Source organism: Elgaria multicarinata, chromosome 21 (genome assembly GCF_023053635.1).
Source record: "Elgaria multicarinata webbii isolate HBS135686 ecotype San Diego chromosome 21, rElgMul1.1.pri, whole genome shotgun sequence".
Taxonomy (NCBI): Eukaryota; Metazoa; Chordata; class Lepidosauria; order Squamata; family Anguidae; genus Elgaria; species Elgaria multicarinata.
This window is the reverse complement of record NC_086191.1, coordinates 11,581,329-11,606,051: the sequence shown is the minus strand read 5'-3', so window position 1 is coordinate 11,606,051 and position 24,723 is coordinate 11,581,329. Positions and strand designations below refer to the sequence as shown.

General features: G+C 44.2%; 2 protein-coding genes across 2 annotated transcripts in view; both read left to right on the top strand.

The window, feature by feature from the left end:
* Positions 1-2,156: 2,156 nt before the first annotated feature.
* LOC134412213 (zinc finger protein 665-like) lies at positions 2,157-8,106 on the top strand. Its single transcript, XM_063146059.1, has 2 exons — positions 2,157-2,350; positions 4,756-8,106. Exon 2 carries the CDS (start codon positions 4,790-4,792, stop codon positions 6,221-6,223), a length of 1,434 nt encoding a protein of 477 aa, XP_063002129.1. The 5' UTR covers positions 2,157-2,350; positions 4,756-4,789; the 3' UTR covers positions 6,224-8,106.
* A 1,349-nt stretch (positions 8,107-9,455) lies between these two features.
* The window catches only part of LOC134412206 (zinc finger protein 721-like), a 28,582-nt gene continuing 13,314 nt past the window's right edge, over positions 9,456-24,723 (top strand). The window contains exons 1-4 of the mRNA XM_063146047.1: positions 9,456-9,652; positions 11,818-12,558; positions 18,773-18,995; position 19,103. Coding sequence (XP_063002117.1) covers positions 9,640-9,652; positions 11,818-12,558; positions 18,773-18,995; position 19,103 — 978 coding nt within the window. The 5' untranslated portion in view covers positions 9,456-9,639. The remainder of the gene's footprint in view (positions 9,653-11,817; positions 12,559-18,772; positions 18,996-19,102; positions 19,104-24,723) is intronic.

The following is a 24,723-nucleotide window of genomic DNA, read 5'->3' as shown; positions in this document are numbered from 1 at the left end:
CCTTCGGGAGCTCATTCCACAGCCAGGGTGCCACAGCAGAGAAGGCCCTCTTCCTAGCCTCACTTCCTTTGGCAGGGGCTCATGGAGAAGGACCCCTGAGGATGACCTTAGGGTCCAGGCAGGTACATATGGGAGGAGGCGTTCCTTCTGATAGCCTGGCTCCAAGCCGCTTAGGGCCTTAAATGTTAATACCAGCACTTTGAATCGGGCCCAGACCTGGACTGGCAGCCAATGAAGCTGGAAAAGGACTGGCGTGATGTGGTCTCGTAACCGTGCTGCCCTCTTTTGTACCAGTTGAAGTTTCCGGACCATTTTCAAAGGCAGCCCCACGAATAACGCATTGCAGTAATCCAAACGAGAGGTTATCAGACCATGAATAACTGTAGCTAGGCTATCTCTGTCCAGATAAGGGCGCAGTTGGTATATCAGCCTAAGCTGATAAAAGGTGCTCTTTGCCACTGAGTTCACCTGTGCCTCGAGTGACAGTTCTGGATCCAAGAGCACCCCCAAACTACGGACCTGATCTTTAGGGGGAGTGCAACCCAATCCAGGACAGGGCAAACATCACCTCGCCGGACAGATGAACCACCCGCTAACGGTACCTCCGTCTTGTGTGGATTGAGTTTCAGTTTATTAGCCCTCATCCAGTCCATTACCGTGCCCAGGCACTGGTTCAGAACAGCCACTGCCTCACCTGGGTTTGATGAAAAGGAAAGGTAGAGCTGAGTATCATCCGCATATTGATGACACATCAGTCCAGAATATCATGGGGCTTTGTCGACTGCACTTCTGTTGTGCAGTTTCAATCCAGTAGCTTTTTTCCAGTTGTTGTACTCTTTGTGAGTAAATGGATTTTCAGCAATAAAGGGGTCTTTTCCAGAGAAATGGTGACAAAGCAAAACACAGCATTTTGTATTACACTGTATTCTAACCAAGAATAGCATTTGTACCATGCTGGGTTGAAATGTCTCCATGACGATTGGCCATCTTTTATTGATGGATAACTTTTTAGCACTGTCTGAATTGGACTTTCTTCTTGAGACTGTGCAATGTCACTTGGACCAGGTAACTTTTTTTCTCTTTTTTCTTTTTTACAAAGGGAGGCATTAACTCAACTCCTAAACAAGCACCTGGCAACTCTGAAACACTTTCGTTTTCAGAATTACCTATTTCAGAAATATCAGACTCATTACTACTGCCAGATAATTCCTCCTCCTAGTCAAGTTCTGGTTCAGTTAAGTCTCATGTGAAAAACCCAGGCAGGAGCCGCCAAGTGTGGGAGCCAGACGACTCCCAGGTTCAGAGCTGGTCCAGGTCACAAGAGCGGCAGAGAGGAATCACATCTGCCAGTAAAGGGGACCCTCTCCATAGTCCCCCACCGGCCCAGGGGCTTGGGCTGCCCACCCCCCAGCCCATAATGTGCCTGGATGTGAGTATGAACAACTAGAATTGCTGTGCTAACATAGGATTTCCTTTGCTTCTGGTTGCTTCCATTCCCTTGATTACAGAACGAGGTCCTCCTAACGCTGTGTGCAAGCTGTGAAAACTGCCCAGGGCTGTGCCCATCACATTTGCTTCTTAAGGAGCTGGGCTAAATCTGTGCTCCTGTTTTGTAGCAGTATTGAAGTGTCCTGGTAACTGTTGGGCTGCAATCCACATTCCAAATACAGCTTTCAGATCTTGTGCAAAGGAGGAAGAGCCCGTAATGCCACATCTGTCCTCTGACATTCAGCTTTCTGGTACAACAAGCTGGGGTGTTTATTTTGGAGGAGGAGGGGGGTCTGTGCTTTCTCCCTGGGGAGAAGACGCTGCCCCATGGGCTCAACCATCTACAGGAGTGATGTGAGCTGAAACAGGAGAGGGAGACGTGGGGGAAACTCAGCAGAGCAACCGACCAAGCCCTGGGATGAGCAGCAGACCTTGGAGAAGGGGGGATGCAAGGAACTGTTGCATTGCAAGCATCCTAAGAAACCAGAGACAGCTTCTGAAATGCTACTTTATTCTCAGTCTACACTAAAACTGAGGCTCCAGCAAACACTGGATCCCATCTCCCTGACTCCACCCTCCACTTCCTCTCCCTCCCAGACCTCCTCCATGCCTCTACTACAACTCCCAGCATGCAATTCACCTACCACAATTCCACAGGACCCCAGGCAGGAACAAGCCAGGGGAAGCGCTCACCTCTGGAGACACCAAGGCTGGGATCCAGAGGACTCCCAGGGTCAGAACTGGTCCAGTTGACAAGAGCGGCGGAGAGGCGTCACATCTGCCAGCAAAGGGGACCCTCTCCGCAGTCCCCCACCGGCCTAGGGGCTTGGGCTGCTCACCCCAACCCACATGGTGCCTGGAGGTGAGTATGAACAACTAGCATTGCTGTGCTAAAATGTGCTTCCCCTTGCTTCGGGTTGCTTCTATTCCCTGGATTGCTGAAGGAGTTCCTTGTGACACTGCATGCAGGGTGTGGAAACCGCCCAGGGCTGTTTCAGACTCACTTGATTCTTAAGGAGCAGGGGTAAATCTGCGCTCCTGTTTTATAACGGTATTGAAGTACCCTGGTAACTGTTGGGCTGCAATCCACTTACCTTATACAGCTTTCAGAGTGTTATTTCCTACTTTTCATCCCCCATTCGTAGTGATTTGACAGCACCAGAAATTGTTTTATTTAAAACATACAAGGACCCCCACAATCAATTGGTGTTTAAAAATACGCTAGGCTCAACAAGCCAGAAAAGGGTTTTTAAAAACGTGCAAGGACCCACCATACCAGAAACAGATCTTTTAAACTAATGGCCTAGTCTACACCAAACAAGATATTGCACTATGAAAGGGCTATAGGAAATTGAGAAGTCCCCGCCCTGCTGTGAATAGTAGGCAAAATACGCCTGGAAGGGTAGCAAACTCAAACTGCTGATTCCTGCAAGGAATCTGTGGACATGCTGAGCCAGGAGGCCTTCTTTGGTGCTCCTGCCTGATTTAGAAAATGTTGTCCCTGTGATCAATCTGTTTCCAGGTTTGAGCTAACTTCTCTAAGACAGTGGGGTCCCCAATTAGTTAAGTATTGCAGACCCCTTGTTTTTCAAATGCCAAGCCATGGACCCCCTACTTTTGAAAAAATTATTATCTCTATGGTAGTTACCTGTGCGAAGCAATTTTTTGGAGAAAATAAGGGGTAGCCCCTCATAAGCAAAGGGTTTTAGGTATACTAAAAAACAAAACATGAAATCTGTGATATTACCACGCAAAAATGACAATGATTTAGTTAGGAATATAAAGACGAATTTAATTTTACTAACATCTAGTTTACAATTGAACAAATTGTGACTTGTCTAGCAGCTACTAAACCTAAATGTGATGGGAGAAATCGTGCCTCTTTTTGTCCTGAACAGTCCCTTCCATATCCGGTTCAATATTTCCTACTTTTAATCTCAAATCTGGATCAACATCGAGCCGATTTCTATGCTTGTTATAACAAGCGTAGAAATTTGTTCCATATAACAAAATGTCAAAAATGTTTGTTCATAAAAATATGTGGAACAAAAGGGAACTAGATCATTCAAAACTTTTTCACCCAACTTCTTATAATCAGGAAAAACCTTCACCCGGAATTGCTCCAGTCAATATTCTCTGAAAAATGATTTCAATGAACCATCACAAGTCACGTCAACAAGTGCATCTTGCTCTTCCGCAGACAGAATTGTTAGTTGTACATCACCACAATCAAAAGGATTCCTTATCCATGAGTTTTCAGGATTAGGTGCAGGGAAGTAACTTCTGAAGCTAGTCGCTAAATCACGCAGGTGATTAAATCACGCAGGTGATGTTATATTTTACTTCTGGTAGGAATTCGTCGTCATTGGACTCCAGAAATGAATGGTGAATATGTGAATGGTTTCACGGACCCCTGGGTGGGTTACGTGGACCCCCTGGGGTCCGCAGACCACCAATTGGGTACCACTGCTCTAAGAGAACTCTTTGGGCCTCATTGGTGAGATTCAGTGCTTTGGGGCAGACTGTCCAGCCCAGCTGTGTTGCTTTGCCAGTAAAACCTCTGGGAGCATGTTCTGAAACCCCAATGCAGAAGTGGGCTCAGTTTCTGCCACACCGTCCACATGGAACGATAAAGAAAGGGCTGACAAACACACCCTCTCCTGGACAAGGATTGCTCGGGCACAATGACGTAGGCCCTAGTTTTCTTACCTATATAAAACCACGTTGCTGTGTGATGTGCAAACGTGTAGTTACAGGGAAGAAAAACACCACTAGTTGGAAGGAGAACGGGAGGCAAGCTCTGGTGCTGCTGAAAACAGTTAAAATCTTTAATGGTTTGTGGGACCATTAAATAAACCCCAATAAATTGTGGGAACACAGTTTATTGTTGTCCTTGTTCCAGCGCATCTCAGCATGGCCTGCCAATACTGAATGCGTGCCAGAGACGGAACAACAGTAAACTGTGTTCCCACAATTTCGGATTCAACAAAATTCTTCCTTAGGAGCTCATGCTAGATACAGGCTGCTAAAAAAACAAACTGTTCTTATATGTTGAAAAACCTTGAACTTTTCTTTCTTTTAAGCATTCTGTTGACAAACTGCGTTTTGGAAGTCTCTGGCAAACCATGCCACGACATTCAAAAAGGGCCCCTATTAACATTGTAATCAATAAAAGAATATCTCTGTTAGGTAATTTCGTCAGTTCTCTTGATTATCACCGGCTACTCTGATAATTGAAATAACCATCTCCTGGTTTTCTTCTTTCAGCTGTTGGAGGCTGCATGAAAGAATTCACACAGGCATGAAGCCCTATGAATGCTTAGAGTGCGGGAAGAGTTTCAGTCGGAGGTCAGTCCTTTACACCCATCAAAGGATCCACACAGGCGAGAAGCCTTATAAAGGCTCAGACTTCTTGAAGAGCTTCACTGATAGCAAGGACCTTAAAAATCATCAGAGGATCGACAAAGGCAAAAGGCCTTATAAATGCTTATTGTGCCAAAAGAGCTTCAATAACTGTACAACCTTTCAACAGCATCAAAGAATCCACACAGGGGAAAAGCCATATAAATGCTTAGAATGCGGGAAGAGCTTTAGATACAACGCAGGCCTTCACGCCCATCGCAGGATCCACACAGGTGAGAAGCCCTATAGATGCCTAGAGTGCGGAAAGAGTTTTAATCACAGCTCAGGCCTTAATGTCCATCACAGGATCCACAAAGGTGAGAAGCCCTATAAATGCTTAGAATGTGGAAAGAGCTTTAATCGGAGCTCAGGCCTTAATGTCCATCACAGAATCCACACTGGGGAGAAGCCCTATAAATGCTTAGAATGTGGGAAGAGTTTCACTTTCAGCTCACATCGTAATGAACACTACAGAACCCACACTGGGGAGAAGCCCTATAAATGCTTACAGTGTGGGAAGAGTTTCAGTAAGCGCTCAAGCCTTAATGACCATCACAGGATCCACACTGGGGAGAAGCCCTATAAATGCCTAGAGTGCGGAAAGAGCTTTAATCACAGCTCAAGCCTTCATGCCCACTACAGAACCCACACTGGCAAAAAGCCACATAAATGTTTAGAGTGCGGGAAGAGTTTCAGTAAGCTCTCAACCCTTAATACCCATCACAGGATCCACACTGGGGAGAAGCCCTATAAATGCTTAGAGTGCGGGAAGAGTTTCAGTCAGAGCACAAGCCTTGACGCCCATCACAGAACCCACACTGGTGAGAAGCCCTATAAATGTTTAGAGTGCGGGAAGAGTTTCAGTAAGCTCTCAACCCTTAACGTCCATCAAAGGATCCACACTGGGGAGAAGCCCTATAAATGCTTAGAGTGCGGGAAGAGTTTCAGTCAGAGCACAAGCCTTGACACCCATCACAGAACCCACACTGGTGAGAAGCCCTATAAATGTTTAAAGTGCGGGAAGAGTTTCAGTAAGCGCTCAACCCTTAACACCCATCACATGATCCACACTGGGGAGAAGCCCTATAAATGCTTACAGTGTGGGAAGTGTTTCATTAATCGCTCAAGCCTTAATGTCCATCACAGGATCCACACTGGGGAGAAGCCCTATAAATGCGTAAAGTGTGGGAAGACCTTCAGTCGGAGCACAACCCTTAACACCCATCACAGGATCCACACTGGGGAGAAGCCCTACAAATGCCTAAAGTGTGGGAAGAGTTTCAGGCACAGATCACACCTGAACACCCATCACAGGATCCACACCAGAGAATAGCATTATAAATGCTTAGTGTGCTGGAAGAGCTTCCAAGATTGCAACAGCCAGAAATCACATGAAAGTACAGACATAATGCAGGATTCTTTTCAAACCTAGTAATCCCCAGAGCATAGGAAGATCCTCAAATGGAGCACAGCCCTTCCTTTTAAAAGAATCAAGCCCAGGAGGAAAGATCCTCAATTAAAAACAAACGTCCAGGGTATTCTGGTGCTAAAAAAGTTAAATTATGCAGCATGAGGAAGGCTGCTTCAAGTGAAATATGGATGATTTGATCTGGAATGGTGGAATGGCTTGAGTGAGGGTTTTGGAGAGATTTACAAGAAGACCCTCTAAAAGACCCCAGACTCATATCTGAAAGACCCCCAGAGGTATATTCCAGACCCTTGAGCCATGGACCTGAAGACCTTTGAAGTTTGATTCTATTCTCATTGATGTTATACCATTAACTATGGCTTAATCTACACCAGGCAGGATATTGCACTATGAAAGCAGCATATAAAAGGCAGGAGCCACACCAAGCAGGATATAGCCATATGAAAGTGGTATACGGTGTGTGTCAATGGGCCCCAACAGTTGTCAGTGCACTTTAATACCGCTATAAAACAGTAGTGTGGCTCCTTCCTTTTATATACCGCTTTCATACCACTTTCATAGTGCAATATCCTGGGGGTGTAGATTAGGCTTAAGACTCTAGCTAAGACTTGCAGGGTTGTCTTTGAAGAAAAGGGGGGGGAATCACAGTGGACTTCTCAAGCAGCTTCTCAGAGCACGTTCAAGGCCACAGTGGGCCGGGACGGGAGTGTGTGTGTGTGAGCAAGCTGGATGAGAGAACTGAGCATGCTCAGATGTCCACGAGGAGGAAAAACAACCTGTTTTGACATCTCGCAGTGTGCACCTGCTGATAAGAGAATGTCCTCACTCAAAGTTGGGTGTGGGAAGTCATAATTCTGAGCAAACGTAACACCTGGGATATGACCTAATTTGTCCGAAGAAGAACGTGAGTTCAAAGATGTCCAATACTCCTATCAAGATAAGACGCCCATATGGCAGCCATGTTCCCTGGACCCCATGACTATAACACGTGAGATATTGGGGAGGGGGAGACACTTAACTTCTAATTGGTGGATGGGTGGTCTAATCACTTATTCATGCCAATTGTGATTGGGGGATGGTGGTCTCATCACTCGTGGACCCCCACCTTTGGACAGAACAACTGTATAAAAGCTGCAACGCAGATTTATTATTATTATTATTTTAGATTTTATTTTTATTTTTCTCTTCAACTTCACCTCAGACTTGTGGATTGACAGACCCAAGGAGTTGGGTAACTATGAATCTCTTTCAGTCCTGAAGTCTAAAAGCATAAAGAGTATTTCCCTGAAAGTTGGGACTTTAGAGCATTTCTAGACTTTAGGAAATAGAGTATTTCTAGACTTCAGTTATTTTCTGAAGCTGGAACTTGAAATTATTTCCAAGACTTACATGTTCTCTAACTTCTGCTTTTACTCTTCACATGCTCAGAGGAACTTAGTAATGCTTCAGCATAGCTTTTAGATTCAAATAGTGTGCAGGAGGAAGAATAGGGAGCCTTAACTGCTATGTTTTAGTATAGTCAAAAGTGTTTTAGTTTAGCTTTAAACCGCAAATAGTAAACAGAAGTGGATAAGGAGGAGTCCTAACGATGCTAGAAGCTCGAGCTGTTATCTTATTAGCAAAGTTTGTAATGCCCTACTTTAGCAACTGCAATTGTTTACTTAATCTTGTATTTGCATTTCATTCTTTTTTCTTGTAACCACACGGAGAGAGATTGTATTCTTATGCAACTACCATGCCACTTGTTAATTTTGCAATTTTTACAATAAATAGATCCTTATTTACAATCATGTCTGTGGTGATGCTTGTCAGCTGGGATTAAATGTTCGTCTGTTTACATCAGCACTGGTTACCCACTGGGGTTTTCCAGACCCATTTGGTGCAGGTTCTGAGGTTTAAAAAAACGAAATTTACAATCCACGCCACAGTCAGCCAACTCTAAGTTGTTCTATTGTTTTGGGTTTATCCTGGGCATAGAAATCTTTCAGTCGAAAATATTCGTCTTTTCCAATTCAGAAACTTTAGCAACCATAGTGGCATTTAACTTGCCCAGATATGATTGTATTGAGGTGAGGAGAAGACCACAATGGAGACAGCTTAGGCGGCCACTTTTTCCAAACTGTAAAAATAGTCTTGGTGTATGGGTTTTGAACATTGTTTTTACAAATTGAAAAGGTAATGATTCAGAACTGAATGGAAACCTTTTATAGACTTTATGCAGGAACAAGAAAATAATGACTTGTTTATCTGTGGATTCAATGAATAAGAAGAAAACTTTAAGCTAACAGAAAAGGGGGAATTTTGACTTTTGTAATTACAGAGCAAGAGAAAATATTGTTGCATATTTTTGCTGTAGAGAAAATCAGAAGCCCATCTTAATTTTGCATGGGTTTTTTGTTTTATCTGTCTTACTTTCTGTATTTTGTGCTTGTTATGTTTTGAAACAATAATAAAAATATTCTTTAAAAAACACTATCGTTCCAGGTAGTAGCCCAATAATAACAACAACAACAATAGAATAACAAATACTGAAAGATGCAAAACTGATTCCCCATTTGAAATTCTCCTGTGCACAAATAGCAGTTCTGTTTATCTTCTGCAAAGGGTGAAGAGCCGGTAATGCCACATCTGTCCTCTGACATTCAGCTTCCTGGCAAAACAAGCTTCGTCTTTATTGTGGAGGGGGTGTCTGTTCTTTCTTCCCCGGGTGAGGACTCTGCCCCAGGGACTCTACCATCTCCTCTGCAGGGGTGTTGTGAGCAGAGGCTCTTCTGTGCCTTGCTTCCTCTCCCTGCGGCTGCTTGAAATGAAACAGGAGACGGAGGGGATGTGAGGGAAACTCAGCAGAGCAACTCACCAAGCCGTGGGATGAGGACGAGCCCTTGGGGAAAGGGGGATGCGAGGAACAGTTGCATTGTAAGCATCTTAAGACACCAGAGGCAGCTTCTGAAATGCTACTTTGTTCTCAGCCTACACTAAAACTGAGACTCCAGCAAACACTGGCTCCCAGCTTCCTGACTCCACCTTCCACTTCCTCTCCCTCCCAGTCCTCCTTCATGCCTCTACTACAACTCCCAGCATGCAATTCAAGGACCACAATTCCACAGGACCCCAGGCAGTTGCAAGGCTGGGGAAGCGCAAGGCCAGGCAGGATCCTCAGCAGGGGTAGCGCTCAGCTCTGGAGGCACCTTAGGTGGGACCCAGAGAACTCCCAGGGTCAGAACTGGTCCAGCTGACAAGAGCGGAGGAGACACGTCACATCTGCCAGCAAAGGGGCCCTCTCCGGCCCAGGGGCTTGGACTGCTCACCCCCCACCCCACATGGTGCCTGAATGTAAGTATGAATAACTAGGAATACTTTCCTAAAATATGATTCCCTTTGCTTCGGGTTGCTTCCCTTCCCGGGGTTGCTGAAGGAGTTCCTCATAACGCTGCATGCAGGGTGTGGAAACCGCCCAGGGCTGCGTCCGTCCCGTTTGATTCTTAAGGAAATTAAGAATAAAAAAACTGTGCTCCTGTTTTGTAGCAGTATTGAAGTGTCCTGGTAACTGTTGGGCTGCAATCCCCGTTTCTCATACAGCTTTCAGAGTGGTATTTCCTGCTTTTTATCCCCCATTCGTAGTGATTTGACTCAAGGTGTAGATCTGGCCATTGTGAGTCAGCGATCATCCATGTCTGACAGCCCAGGATCAGACCTTTCGGCCTGCTGAAATATTCCATGATCTTACAACACCTGGGCCTCCCTCAGCCGCGTCCCGTCCTTCAGGGAATGCTTTTAGCTGGCAACTGAGAGGAGGGAATTCCAGAGATGTAAAGAACCACCGTCTCTGTGCAGAAAGCCAGGCAAAACAGAGTTCCTTTAGTGGAACCGATTCCTGACTGCAGGATTTGGTAACATCTTTAACCCACCCGACCCCTTCTCCAACCTTGCCTGATGAAGAGCCCTGGTGGTCTCCAATTCTTGCACATGTTCCCTGAGCTTTCACTAAGCAAGGCGTTATTATAGCATGACGGATTATTCAATTGTGAAAAAGATAAAACCTCTGCACTGCAAATTGATTTTAAAATATATGCAAGGACCCACAGCACCAGAAATTGTTTTATTTTAAAACATACAAGGACCCCCACAATCAATTGGTGTTTAAAAATACGCTAGGCTCAACAAGCCAGAAATGGTTTTTTAAAAACATGCAAGGACCTTCTCAAACCTGCCTTTTAACAACTTGCCTGAAGAAGAGACCTGGAGGTCTTTTTTTATTTAAATGTTTTATTATTTTCTAAGACACAAACAAACACATACACTTTAGAAAACATAAAATCAAACATCAACATAAAAAAAACATACACAATTAAGGACTTCCGATTCCCCTTACAGGGGGGGGGGGAAATATGTGACAATATTTTCTCTCATTTTAAAATTAAAAAGAATTTCTCTCATTCTAACATTTTCTTCCCACTCATTGAATCCACAGATAAACAATTTGTTGTTTTCTAGACCCTGCAAAAAGTCTATAAAAGGTTTCCATTCAGTTATAAACCTAGATATTGATGTTTCTCTGATTATTGACGTGAGTTTGGCTATCTCTGCCATCCCTGGCCTTTCCCTTGTCCTAAGCAAGGTGTTATTATACCATGATGAATTATTGAATTGTGACAAAGAGGAACTCTTCAACGCACCAGAAATTGATTTTAAAAACATCCAAGGACCCAATCATTCTAGGAAAGGATTTTTTTTAAATTGTGCAAGGAACAACCCCTCAATCAATCGATTTTTAAAACTATGCAAACTCTCCAACAGCAGAAATTGAATTTTAAAACTGATTTTTTAAAAATATGCAAGGCCCCCCTCCTCCAATAAATCTATTTAAAAAAAACAAAAAACTCAAAGCTGTGGGGCTCAGCTCTGCCCTCTTTGTCCGCCTCTGGTTGTGATCCGGAGGTCCTTTGGGTCTGGACACCTTAGGAGTAGGAGGAACCCCCTGGCTCCCCCCTCCCCCTACTTTCTCCAGTTTCTGCCTGTGTCCTGGTGTTCACCTGCATTGTGTGGATGGCCTCTTCTGACCCTGTTCTTGGCTGCTATAGGCAGGAGGGACTTCAGATGCTCAGGACTTTTGGGACAGAGCAATGGGTCAGAATGAACATCTCTCTTTCTGCCTCCTCCCAAAGGCCTCCCTGTTCCCAGCTGGGATCTCCCCACTCCCCCCACTAGCCACACTCATCACCCAATGTTTGTTCTTGCTCCTTCCATTGTTTGGGGGAGCCTAGAAAGAGCAATGAAGCTAGAACACACCCAAATGCTCAGAGTTACCCAAAGCTGTTTTCATATATAGATAGATAGATAGATTGCCACATGATGTGCAAACCAGGCCCCTATGTCAAAAAAGGCCACCAATAACAATAAAAAAAGGAATCAGTGGTCCACTCTAGTTGCCAGTTCCCTTGACTATCAGTGGCTCCTCTGATAATTGAAATAACCGTATCTTGGGTTTCTTCTTTCAGCTGATGGGAAGCTGCATGAAAGAATTCACACAAGCATGAAGCCCTATGAATGTGTAGAGTGCGGGAAGAGTTTCAGTAAGAGCTCACACCTTGACACCCATCACAGGATCCACGCAGGCGAGAAGCCTTATAACTGTTCACAGTGCGGAAAGAGCTTCAGTCTTAGAAAGAGCCTTGACACCCATCACAGGATCCACACAGGCGAGAAGCCCTATAAATGTTTAGAGTGCGGGAAGAGTTTCAATAAGAGTTCAAACCTTAACATGCATCACAGGACCCACACAGGAGAAAAGCCTTATAAATGCTTAGTGTGTGGGAAGGGTTTCAGTCGGAGCTCAAGCCTTAACATGCATCACAGGATCCACACAGGAGAGAAGCCTTATAAATGCTTAGTGTGTGGAAAGAGTTTCAGTCAGAGTTCACAGCTTAACACACACCACAGGATCCACACCGGAGAGAAGCCTTATAAATGCTTGGAGTGCGGGAAGAGTTTCAGTAAGAGTTCAAACTTTAACATCCATCACAGGATCCACACAGGCAAGAAGCCTTATAAATGCTTAGAGTGCGGGAAGAGTTTCAGTAAGAGTTCAAGCCTTGACACCCATCACAGGATCCACACTGGCGAGAAGCCTTATAAATGCTTACAGTGCGGGAAGAGCTTCAGTCGGAACTCAAACCTTAACACCCATCAAAAAATCCACACAGGAGAGAAGCCCTATAAATGCACAGAGTGTGGGAAAAGTTTCAGACTGAGCTCACATCTGTATCGCCATCACAAGACCCACACAGGGAAGTAGCCTTTTAAATGCTTGGCATAAGATCTTTACTCTGGGACAGGCACGTGCATTCTGTGCCAGTGACGCTCCATTTCCATGACGCTCCATTTCCATGGATGCTCCATTTGGTACTCTAAGAGTACCAAATTCACCCTGAGGATTACTGTAAGAAATATGTGAACATGCTGAGCTGGGAAGTCTTCTCTGGTGCTCCTGCCTGATTTAGAAAATGTGCCTGTGATCAATTTGTTTCCAGGTTTGAGCAGAAGTGGACTTGGTTTCTTCCACACCGCCCACATCAAACGATAAAGAGCTGACAAACGCACCCTCTCCTGGACAGGGATCATTTGGCCACAGAGGTGCAGGTGCTAGGAACCTCAAGGCTGGATGACTGCATCTGGGTCTGCCCTTAAGGCTGCTCCGGACACTGGCTGTTGTCAGGAGCTGCTTATTTTTATGTATTTTGGATGAATATTGCAAATAAATAGATAAATTAAGATTCATAGGGTGAATATTCCTGTGATAATGCACATGAGCTCTGTTGTCTCATTGAATTTTTAATCTCTCTATTGCTGCTTGGGTTTCTTTTTATTTTAATTGTAATTTTCAGCTTTTTCTATTGCAGTTTTAAGCTTGTGCATTTTATTTCGGACTGAAGCCTGGAAAGGATTCAGAACCCCCCAGGAATCAGGGACACCAGCCTCTGCTCCCAAGGAAACGCAACAGGAAAAAGCTGTTTTTTCTTGCCTTTCGCTGCCCTCAGTATATGCTGCATTCTCATGTGGGTTCTGTGGGGCTTCATCAGAATAAAACTTGCAAAGAGAGAACTTGAACAAGTATGTCTTTAGTAAGCACTGAATTATACAAACACGAAACAAATCTCCAATGCCAATGAAGGCAACAATGGCTTAGCTCAGACAACACTCCAGTGGCGGCACTAGAAAAAAAATTCGGGGGGGCACAGCCGGGGCAAAGTACATTTCTAGGTGGGCAGGCTGTGCCCCACATATTAAGGTCTCCAAAGAAAAATAACGGTATATCTCACACTATAACTGCCATCCTAAACATATATTCTGAAATAAAGCATATATTGATTTAGTTGTGTGTGTTTTAAATAGCATGTTTTAGCTAAATTCAAATTGCAGTAAGGGAAAAGGCTTTTAAACAAGGTAGTCAAATATATAAGCATTTCCTTGACATACAGCTTAAACAGAAAGAACGCTTTCTTTAGAAAACAGTTACTTTTCAACCAGTGCAGGTAGAAACAGAAAGGTAGACTCTCAGTGTAAGAAAAGTAAGAGCAAACTGCAGGCCCTGTACACCTAGGCAAACCCAGTGTATGTTGTTGTGTGGTTATATAATGCCTATTTTCTTTGATATGTTCTTTATGAAGATTACTTAATTGCACTAAAACTGAGCCTCCTTTGGATTTCCGTGGTTTTTTGGTAACTCTCCCATGCCACCTTACAGGCTTGGAATCCTAGAATAGTAGAGTTGGAAGGAGCCTATAAGGCCATCGAGTCCAAACCCTGCTCAATGCAGGAATCCGCCCTTAAGCATCCCTGACAGATGGTTGTCCAGCTGCCTTTTGAATGCCTCTAGTGTGGGAGAGCCCACAACCTCCCTAGGTAACTGATTCCATTGTCGTAATGCTCTAACAGTCAGGAAGTTTTTCCTGATGTCCAGCCAGAATCTGGCTTCCTGTCACTTGAGCCCGCTATTCCGTGTAACTTCAGCCCATTATTCCGCATCCTGCACTCTGAGAGGATCGAGAAGAGATCCTGAACATGCCCAGTTGTTTCATTCTCTCTTCATAGGGCTTTGTTTCCAGACCCCTGATCATCCTGGTTGCCCGCCTCTGAACACGCTCCAGCTTGTCTGCATCCTTCTTGAATTGTGGAGCCCAGAACTGGATACAATACTCTAGATGAGGCCTGACCAGGGCCGAATAGAGAGGAACCAGTACCTCACGCGATTTGGAAACTATACTTCTATTAATGCAGACCAAAATAGCATTTGCCTTTTTTGCAGCCATGTCACGCTGTTGGCTCATATTCACCTTGCGATCTACAACAATTCCAAGATCCTTCTCGTTTGTAGTATTGCTGAGCCAAGTATTCCCCATCTTGTAACTGTGCATTTGGTTTCTATTTCCTAGGTGTAGAACTTGGCATTTATCCCTATTAAATTTCGTTCTGTTGTTTTCAGCCCAGCACAATCACTTTGAAGTTTGTTTCTGTCTTCCAGGGTGTTAGCTATCCCACCCAATTTTGTGTCATCTTCAGATTGATAAGCATTCCCTGTACCACCTCGTCCAAATCATTAAAATGTTGAAGAGCACTGGGCCCAGGCCTGAGCCCTGCGGTACCCCACTTGTTACCTCCCCCCAGTTTGAGAAGGTTCCGTTGATAAGTACTCTTTGAGTCCGATTCTGCAGCCAACTGTGAATCCACCTAATAGTTGTTCCATCTAGCCCACTTTTAGCTAATTTGTTAGGGTGACCATATGAAAAGGAGGACAGGGCTCCTGTATTTTTAACAGTTGTATTGAAAAGGGAATTTCAGCAGGTGTCATTTGTATATATGGAGAACCTGGTGAAATTTCCTCTTCATCACAACAGTTAAAGCTGCAGGTGCCCTGCCTTCTTTTAAATCTGGTCACAGTATAGCTGCAGTAATAGTATAGCTCCTGCAGCTTTTACTGTTGTGATGAAGAGAAAATTTCACTAGGTGCGACATGCATACAAATGACACCTGCTGAAATTCCCTTTTCTATGCAACTGTTAAAGATACAGGAGCCCTGTCCTCCTTTTCATAGGGTCACCCTAAGTTTGTTAATCAGAATATCATGGGGCTTTGTCGACTGCACTTCTGTCATGCAGCTTCAATCCAGTAGCTTTTTTCCAGTTGTTGTACCCTTTGTGAGTAAATGAATTTTCAGCAATACAGGGATCTTTTCCAGAGAAATGGTGACAAATAAAGCAAAACACAGCATTTTGTATTACATTGTATTCTAACCAAGAATAGCATTTGTACCATGCTGGGTTGAAATGTCTCCATGACGATTGGCCATCTTTTATTGATGGATAACTTTTTAGCACTGTCTGAATTGGACTTTCTTCTTGAGACTGTGCAATGTCACTTGGACCAGGTAACTTTTTTTTCTCTTTTTACTTTTTTACAAAGGGAGGCATTAACTCAACCCCTAAACAAGCATTTGGCAACTCTGAAACACTTACGTCTTCAGAATTATCTATTTCAGAAATATCAAACTCACTACTGCTGCCAGATAATTCCTCCTCTTAGTCAAGTTCTGGTTCAGTTAAGTCTTTCCAAGGAACTCTGTGTTTCTGTGACATCAGACTCTTTCCTGAGTTTTGCTTGGCTTGTGAAGTAGTAGTCTAAAGATCCAAAAGACAATGTTTTTGAAGATGATGCTCCTGATGAAGCTGAGTTTTTTTTTATTACAATCCATTGCCTTTGTAACATGTAATTAAATAAATAAGAGGCATTGAATATGGTGAGATTAATTGATGAGTAAATGTTGTGAGCAAATTCTCACAATTTACTATTGCACTGTGAGTGAATTCTCCCCACCCGCCCCCCATTCCTGTCTTAATTCTCTGAGGAGAAAAAAGGAAGACGTGGAAAAGGTACAGATTAATTCTCCCCCCCCCCCCCGCCCCTCATTTTTCCTGGCCGACTGTAATGAGAAAAAAAGGAAGAGATCCATGGAATAACCAGTGTTCTAGCTGGCTGGTGCTGGACTATAGTTTGGAGAACTGCCAAGAATAAGTTTATGCATCAGGGGTTTTAAGTGTGATGCAGTTATGAGGGCCCCCATCCCAAACCAAAGTTACCTAACCCTAATTGGTGGGGCAGAAAGTGGGTTCATTGGAGACAGAGCCAAGGGGGTCACCACCCTCCTAGAAACCTCTCTAGAATAACACAGAGAAAGCAGTTTGTGGCAGAGCCCACTTATTGAGGCAAGGGGAGGTAGGGAAGGAAGAAGCCCATTTCTCACACAGGCAAACTGAGGCAGATGGCAAATAAGAGTCAATTACTGCAAGAGAGTGAGTTTGGGTTGCATAATTGCAGCACACTTAAGTTCCCAGAGCCAACAGAGAGCAGGCTTAAAAAAAAAAGTGTCTTAAACACACATGCACACAATTTATCCAGGGTATGTCACAGCACAGAGAAAGGCATTTATAGACAAGCCCACTTCTCCAACATTTAAATTAAATGCAGATGGGAAACCAAGAAATCCATTTCACACATAGATAAACTGAGGCAGAAGCTAAATAGGAGCCAATGGCTGCAAGTGAGAGAGTTTGGCTTACATAATCACATGTTTAAAGGAAGAAAATGTGTTCAATCAAACAGGAGGAATTGAGCCATGAACATATATTAACTTGCACCACAAAAAGCAAAGAAATTATTTTTTAAAACCATGTGTTCACAATATAATTGAGATGAATTATGCAGCAAAACAAAATGGATTCTAGGCCCAAACACACACACACACACACACACACACACACAAGAATTTCTCAATTTGAAAATCACACATACACCAAGCCCAAATAGAATTTTACATGACATGACACCACAGAGTTACATGCATTCCCTATTGTCACAGCCCCATGAAAATATTTTTTTCAGGAAAATATCGGGATCTGATGGGAATGGTTTTTGTTAAAACAAAAGTATTTTTGCTGAGGGAAATAATCCCCTACCCACCCAGAAATGAACAAAAGAGATAGCAACCAGCAGGAGCAAGAAACATTACAAAAAACAGCAATAAGATCATGCCAGGATGAAGATGATAGTGATGTTCCTGAAGCTGCCTGCCCCCACCCCGCCCTGCTCAGACAGAGCTGGCCAGATAGGCAAAGGTTAAACAGCAAACGGTAAAACTTTAGCAAAACTATTACACACGGGGCAAAACAGCAAAAAGCAACATGCAAACAAAACCCAATATACATAACGACAGTGTGCTGAATATTAAAACCCCAAAATGTTTTTTGCAACCAGCACAGAAATATTCTACGAACCAGATTCAATTCACAAAAAGGCAAAAGTGGGGTAAATAAAATGTTCCTCTGTGCAGAAGATTTGAATAGTCTATTGAGCATTTTCCTGACAAACAATATTAGGAAGTGTTTTTATAAGGGAGAGCAATCATATAAACGGAAGGCTAGATAGTCAGCAGACTGTCTTAAGGGAATGAAACGACATCAGTAACTCAAAGAAAAGGAGAATCTTTTAAAACATACTTAAACAGGGTGCAGTCGGCAGCCGCGGGGGAAGCAGAGGCAGCAGCCTGGGCCGGTTGCTCCATATCTCTTCCTTGTTCCTTCCTCCTCTTCAGTTGCATTTTGCTCCCACCGGAAAAGGAGCAAGTGAAGCAGGCCTCGCCAGTATCTGCTCACTGAGGCTGCTTTGCCTGGCCTGCCTGCCACGTGCTGCTCTCCGCTTTACACTTGCCCAGTCGCTCCTTCCTAAGCGTCCCACCCTGCCCCACCTCTTCCTAAAACAACCAGCCCCTTCTTCCAGATAATTAATCATCACCATGACAACAATGAGGCCTCAAAGCCAGCCCTGGAACAGGATCAAATCCTCGTCTCCACTGCCGCTGGCTTCTCGGCCATCCCAGAATGCAGGCAATTATAACAGGAGTCCTGAAACTGGGGTGGCAAGCTCCTTGTTTGGGGGGCGTTTGCCCCCCTCCGCACACCCCCCCTTGGAGCCACCACTGCTTTTAAGACTATCTCTGCTAATTTGAAAAAGCTGGGTTTTGTTGCCATTCGCTGCCCTCATTGTCCTTGTTTGAGGCTTCATCAGAATAAAACTTGCAAAGACAGAGCTTGAACAAATATGCATTTAGTAAGCATTAAATTATACAAACACGTCACAAATCTCAAATACAAATGAATACAACAATGAGTCCTTCTAAGTTCAAAAGATAGTGTTGAGCTACAAACTGGGGATTCCTTTGGGAATTATAGGTAAGAAATCTACAAAAGAAGCTACTGAAATATAGCTTATTTTGTAGATTTCTTACCTTTAATTCCCAGGGCAATCCCCAGTTTGAAGCTGAACACTATCATTCCAAGTTGTTCTTTATTTGTACAGTCTCTTCCGACTCTTCGTGACTTCATGGACCAGCCCTCGCCAGAGCTTTCAGTCAGAGCTCAAACCTTAATGCCCATCACAGGATCCACACAGTAGGGAAGCCCTATAAATGCTTAGAGTGTGGGAAGACTTTCAGTCAGGGCTCAAGCCTTAGTGCCCATCACATGATTCATACAGGTGAGAAGCCTTATAAATGCTTAGAGTGTGGGAAGGGTTTCACTCAGAGCTCAAGCCTTAACGCCCATCACAGGATCCACACAGGGGAGAAGTCTTTTTAATGCCTAGAGTGTGGGAAGGGCTTCCAACATTGCAAGTATCCATAATCCCGAAATCACGGGAATCTTTTCAATCCAAGCATTTTTTGGAATGTGGGAGGGTTTTCAAATGGAGCACAGCCCTTCCTTTTCAAAGAATCAAGCAGAGAGTGAAAGATCGTTTCTCCGGGACAGGCTTGTGTGGTCTGTGCCCGTGAAGAGCCCCTTCCAGGTTACAAGCGGTGGAATCAGCAGCACCTAAAGGCCTCATCTCTTAGCATGATCTCGCAAGTTCCTGAGAATGTTGGCCGAAATACGCCTGCATGATTAGCAAACTCACCACCCTGCTGATTATTGCAAGAAATATGTGAACGTACTCAGCCAGGAGGCCTTCTCCGGTGCTTCTGCCTGATTTGGAAAATGTCGTGCCTGTGATCAATTTGTTTCCAGGTTTGAGCAGAAATGGACGCAGTTTTTTCCACTCTACCCACATCGAACGATAGATGGACAGCTGACAAAAGCAACTTCTGGACAGGAATATCTTGGCCAAAGAGGTGAGGCGCTAGCAACCTCAAGACTGGATGACTGCAATGTGCTCAGTATGGGGCTTCCAATGTTGCAAATTAATAGATAAATAATGCACGTGAGCTCTTTGATAATGCACATCGGCTCTGTTGTCTTAAACCATGTATTGCATTTTAAATGTGTCTATTCCAGCTAGGTATTTTTTATTTTGGTTGTAGTCTTCAGCTTTTTATATTGCGGTTTTAAGCTTGTGCGTTTTATGTTGTTTTTATGCTTCTGATGATTTTTACATTTTGTATACTTTTTTAATTTTTGTAAACCACCCACAGAGCTTCGGCTATGGGGCAGTATATAAATGTAAAAAATAAATAAAATGAATAAATTTCAGACAGAAGCCGGAAATGGAATCAGAGCCCCACCAGAGTTTGACCCACCAGCCTCTGCTCCCCAGGAATCTCAGCACGAACAATCTGGGTTTTAAAAACTTTATTTTATTTAGTTATAGTGCATTGTACAACAAGCTTATAGTCAACAAATATAGTCAACAAATACAATAACAGTCAACGATCTTATTTGAATTTCATAAACAGTGGAATGTCCTTACAGCATGGCTCATTTAATTAGATCCCTCCAGAATGATGTTTGGGATGTCCGAGGCTTATAGGCCTCCATCCCTTTGTTGATAAATGCAAGGAAGGGAAACCAGATTTCCATGGAGTGCTTGTGTCTGGCCACACCTCTCAGAACTCTTGGAGCCTCTCTGAAAGTGCAATTTCCTAGATATTGGTGAACCACCCGTTTTCCAATGTCGTACTATTTCTAGGCACGCTGCTAGCAACATCAACAGGATCACTTCACTGTGCGACAAATTGCCTCTGACATTATCCATTTGACATAACAGGACTAAGAGGGGTTCTGGCACAATGACGCAACTCACAATATCTGAAACCACCCCAAATACTCAAAACCAGAAGTGTTGAATCTGGGGACAGTCCCACCACTTATGGATCTGTGTCCCAACATTCCCACATCCCCTCCAGCAAAGGGACAACAGGGAAGGGTCCCGCCTGGATATGGGAAAGCAGACAGGACTTCCATGCCTGGAGCAAATTAAATCTATCCTGGCTGGGCAGAATTGCCACACTGACGATGATTCGACCCCGGTTCGTCGTTCGGACTATCCCTGTCCAGGTTTCAGAAGAATTGCTTAAGAAATGGCAAAGACTACTTTTGCCCACAGGAAGAAAAAAGCTAGGCTTCAAAAGCTAGCTCTTTACAGGAAAACCAAAAATGGAACAAACAGTTCCATCGTTAAGGGGAACGATTTTCCTTCCTATGAGGCCAGCAAACCTGGCACACATAACCAACCCATTTACCCAGGCTCCCTTTTCTGTTCGGAAGCAATGGGTGACAAAGCTTGCCCCATTTCCCCCTCCTCCCATTTGTGGACCACCTGGCATTTTGTGAATGGTACAAATGTGGACAATACAGGGAATGTGAAGCTAGAGGACTTTACAGAGCAGGGGATCTTGTTGACAACCTATTTCACCTGCAAAACTGAATGATCTATTAGTTGGAACACCAGCTGGGTGGATGTTGAAACTACACGTTAAAGTATTTGCTCACAAGGTGGCCTGAAACATGGCATTAACCAAGACATTAACAAACTTTGATTCTTCCAACTACAGAAAACATGAAAGGGCTGATATCTATCAATTAGGGAAAGCGATCTGCAGTGACAAATTTGAAAAGGCTGGGTTTTGTTGCCATTCACTGCCCTCAGATTATGTTAAATTCTCCTCCTGTGGGTCCTGTGGGGCGTCATCAGAATAAAACTCGCAAAGATAGAGCTTGAACAAGTATGCATTTAGTAAGCATTAAATTATACAAACAAGTCACAAATCTCCAATACAAAGGAAAACAACAATGAGTCCTTCGAAGTCCAAATGATAGTGTTGATCTTCAAATTGGGGATTGCCCTGGGAATTAAAGGTAAGAAATCTACAAAAGAAGATACTGAAATATAGCTTATTTTGTAGATTTTTTTACCTTTAATTCCCTGAAGTACAATAAATTGATTCCAAAACATGCAAGGACCCCCTCCTCCATTAAATTTTTTTTAAAATAAACACCTCAAGGCTGTGGGACACAGCTCCGCCCTCTTCGCCCGTCTCTGGTTATGATCCAGAGGACCTATGGGTCTGAGCACCTTAGGAGTAGGAGGATCATAGAATCATAGAATAGCAGAGTTGGAAGGGGCCTACAAGGACTAAAAAAAAGTCCAACCCCCTGCTCAATGCAGGAATCCACCCTAAAGCATCCCTGACAGATGGTTGTTCAGCTGCCTCTTGAATGCCTCTAGTGTGGGAGAGCATCCTTCTTCTGACCCAAAACAGGGTCAGAAGACGGAGGCCATCCTGACAATGCAGGTGAACACTACAACACACAGGGGGAAGCTGGAGGTAGCTTGGGGGGGGGAGCCAGGGCAACAAAAATTTGTTTTTTTCAGATTTGCAGAGATAGTCTTAAATGGTAGTTTGGTCCAAGGTTTGTTCTAACTTTCGTTGTCTATTTGGCACTGCAGATCCGTTCCCCAGACTGTCTTTAAACTTTGCGCGTCACCCGTTGTGGCTTCCCAAAGTATGTTATAAATGATAGATAAAAGCCCTTTCATGTTTTCTGTGGTTTGAAGAGCAGGGGTTGGACTAGATGGCCTTTTTCTTAGTTTTTTAATGTTTATTTTTGGACATAGTGGCCTGGTTTGCACATCACATGGCAATCTGCTAATATATATATGAAAAGGACTCTGGGTAACCCTGAGCATTCTGGGGTGTTAACAACCCCCCCCCCCCATCTTTTTCCTGTTGAGATTCCTGGGGAGCAGAGGCTGGTGACTCCAATTCCGGTGGGGTCAGCTCTGGTGGGGTCAGCTCTGTTGGGTACCGCATAGGCTTACAATCTAATAAGATCAATAGTGTTGATCTACAAACTGGGGACTGCCCTGGGAATTAAAGGCCAGAAATCTACAAAAGAAGCTTCTGAAATATAGCTTCTTTGGTAGATTTTTTACCTTTAATTCCCAGGCCAATCCCCAGTTTGTAGCCCAACACTGTCATTCCAGGTAGTAGCCCTGCAATAATGGTAATAATAATAATAATAATAACAACAACAATTAAAAAATACTGAAAGATGCAAAACTGATTCCCCATTTGAAATTCCTGCCCATCTCCTCTGCAGGGGTGTTGTGAGCAGAGGCTCTTCTGTGAGTTGCTTCTCCCCCCTGCGGCTGCTTGAGCTGAAACGGGAGACTGAGACGACCTGGGGGAAACTCAGCCGAGGGACCGACCAAGCCCTGGGATGAGGAGGAGCCCTGGGGGAAGGGGGGATGCGAAGAACTGTTGCATTGCAAGCATCTTCAGATGACAGAAACAGCTTCTGAAATGCTACTTTTTTCTCAGCTTACACTAAAACTGAGACTCCAGCAAACACTGGCTCCCATCTTCCAGACTCCACCCTCCACTTCCTCTCTCCCTCCCAGCTCCCCTCCATGCCTCTACTACAACTCCCAGCATGCAACTCATCTACCACAATTCCACAGTAGCAAACTTGGAGAAGCAAATGGCCAGGCAGCATCCTCAGCAGGGGAAGCGCTGACCTCTGCAGCCACCAGGGTGGGACTCCCAGGGTCAGAACTGGTCCAATTCACAAGAGCGGCGGAGAGGCGTCACATCTGCCATCAAAGGGGACCCTCTCCGTAGCCCCCCAACGGCCCAGGGGCTTGGGCTGCTCACCCCCCACCCCACATGGTGCCTGGAGGTGAGTATGAACAACTAGCATTGCTTTCCTAAAATATGCTTCCCGTTGCTTGGGGTTGCTTCCATTCCCTGGGTTGCTGAAGGAGTTCCTTGTAACGCAGCATGCAGGCTGTGAAAACCGCCCAAGGCTGCGTCTGTCCCATTTGGTTCTTTAGGAGCTGGGTTAAATCTTCGCTTCCGTCTTGTAGCATTATTGCAGTGTCCTGGTAACTGTTTAATTTGAATATTCTGTACAGCTCCAAGTACACTGTTGGTGCTAAATAAATAAATAAATAAATAAATAATTTAACTGGCAACTGAGGCGAGGGAATTCCAGAGAAGCAAAGAACCACCTTCTCTGTGCAGAAAGCCGAATCGCTGACTGCACAATTGGGTATCATCTTCACCCCACCCCACCCCTTTCCAAACCTGCCTTTTAACAACTTGCCTGATGAAGAGACCTGGAGGTCTCCAATGCTTGCATAGCATGAGGGATTATTCAATTGTGAGAAAGAGGAACTCTTCACCGCACCACAAATGGATTTTAAAATATATGCAAGGACCCACAGCAACAAAAATTGATTTATAAAAACATGTAAGGACCCATCGTACCAGGAAAGGATTTTTTTTTAATTATGCAAGGAGCAACCCCTCAATCAATTGATTTTTAAAACTACGCAAGCTCTCCAACAGCAGAAACTGAATTTTAAAAATCATTTTTTAAATATGCAAAGCCCTGAAGCACCAGAAATTGATTCTAAAATATGCAAGGACCCCTTCTCTAATAAATCTATTTTAAAAAACCACCAAACACAGCTTTGCTCTCTTCACCTATCTCTGGTTGTGATCCAGAGGAAGCTTTGCATCTGAGCATCTTAGGAGTAGAATCATAGAATCACAGAATAGCGGAGTTGGAAGGGACCTACAACTTCCATCAAGTCCAACCCCTTGCTCAATGCAGGAATCCACCCTAAAGCATCCCTGACAGATGGTTGTCCAGCTGCCTCTTGAAGGCCTCTAGTGTGGGAGAGCCCGCAACCTCCCTAAGTAACCGGTTCCATTGTCGTACTGCTCTAACAGTCAGGAAGTTTTTCCTGATGTCCAGCTGGAATCTGGCTTCCTTTGAGCCCATTAGTCCGTGTCCTGCACTCTGGGAGGATCGAGAAGAGATCCTGGCCCTCCTCTGTGTGACCACCTTTTAAGTATTTGAAGAGTGCTACCATGTCTCCCCTCAGTCTTCTCTTCTCCAGGCTAAACATATCCAGTTCTTTAAGTCTCTCTTCACAGGGCCTTGTTTCCAGACCCCGGATCATCCTGGTTGCCCTCCTCTGAACACGCTCCAGCTTGTCTGCATCCTTCTTGAACTGTGGAGTCCAGAACTGGACACAATACTTTAGACAGACAACCATCTGTCAGGGATGCT

Excerpts from the sequence above, each read along its gene's own strand:
- LOC134412213 (XM_063146059.1), top strand. The coding sequence starts at position 4,790 with ATGAAGCCCTATGAATGCTTAGAGTGCGGGAAGAGTTTCAGTCGGAGG.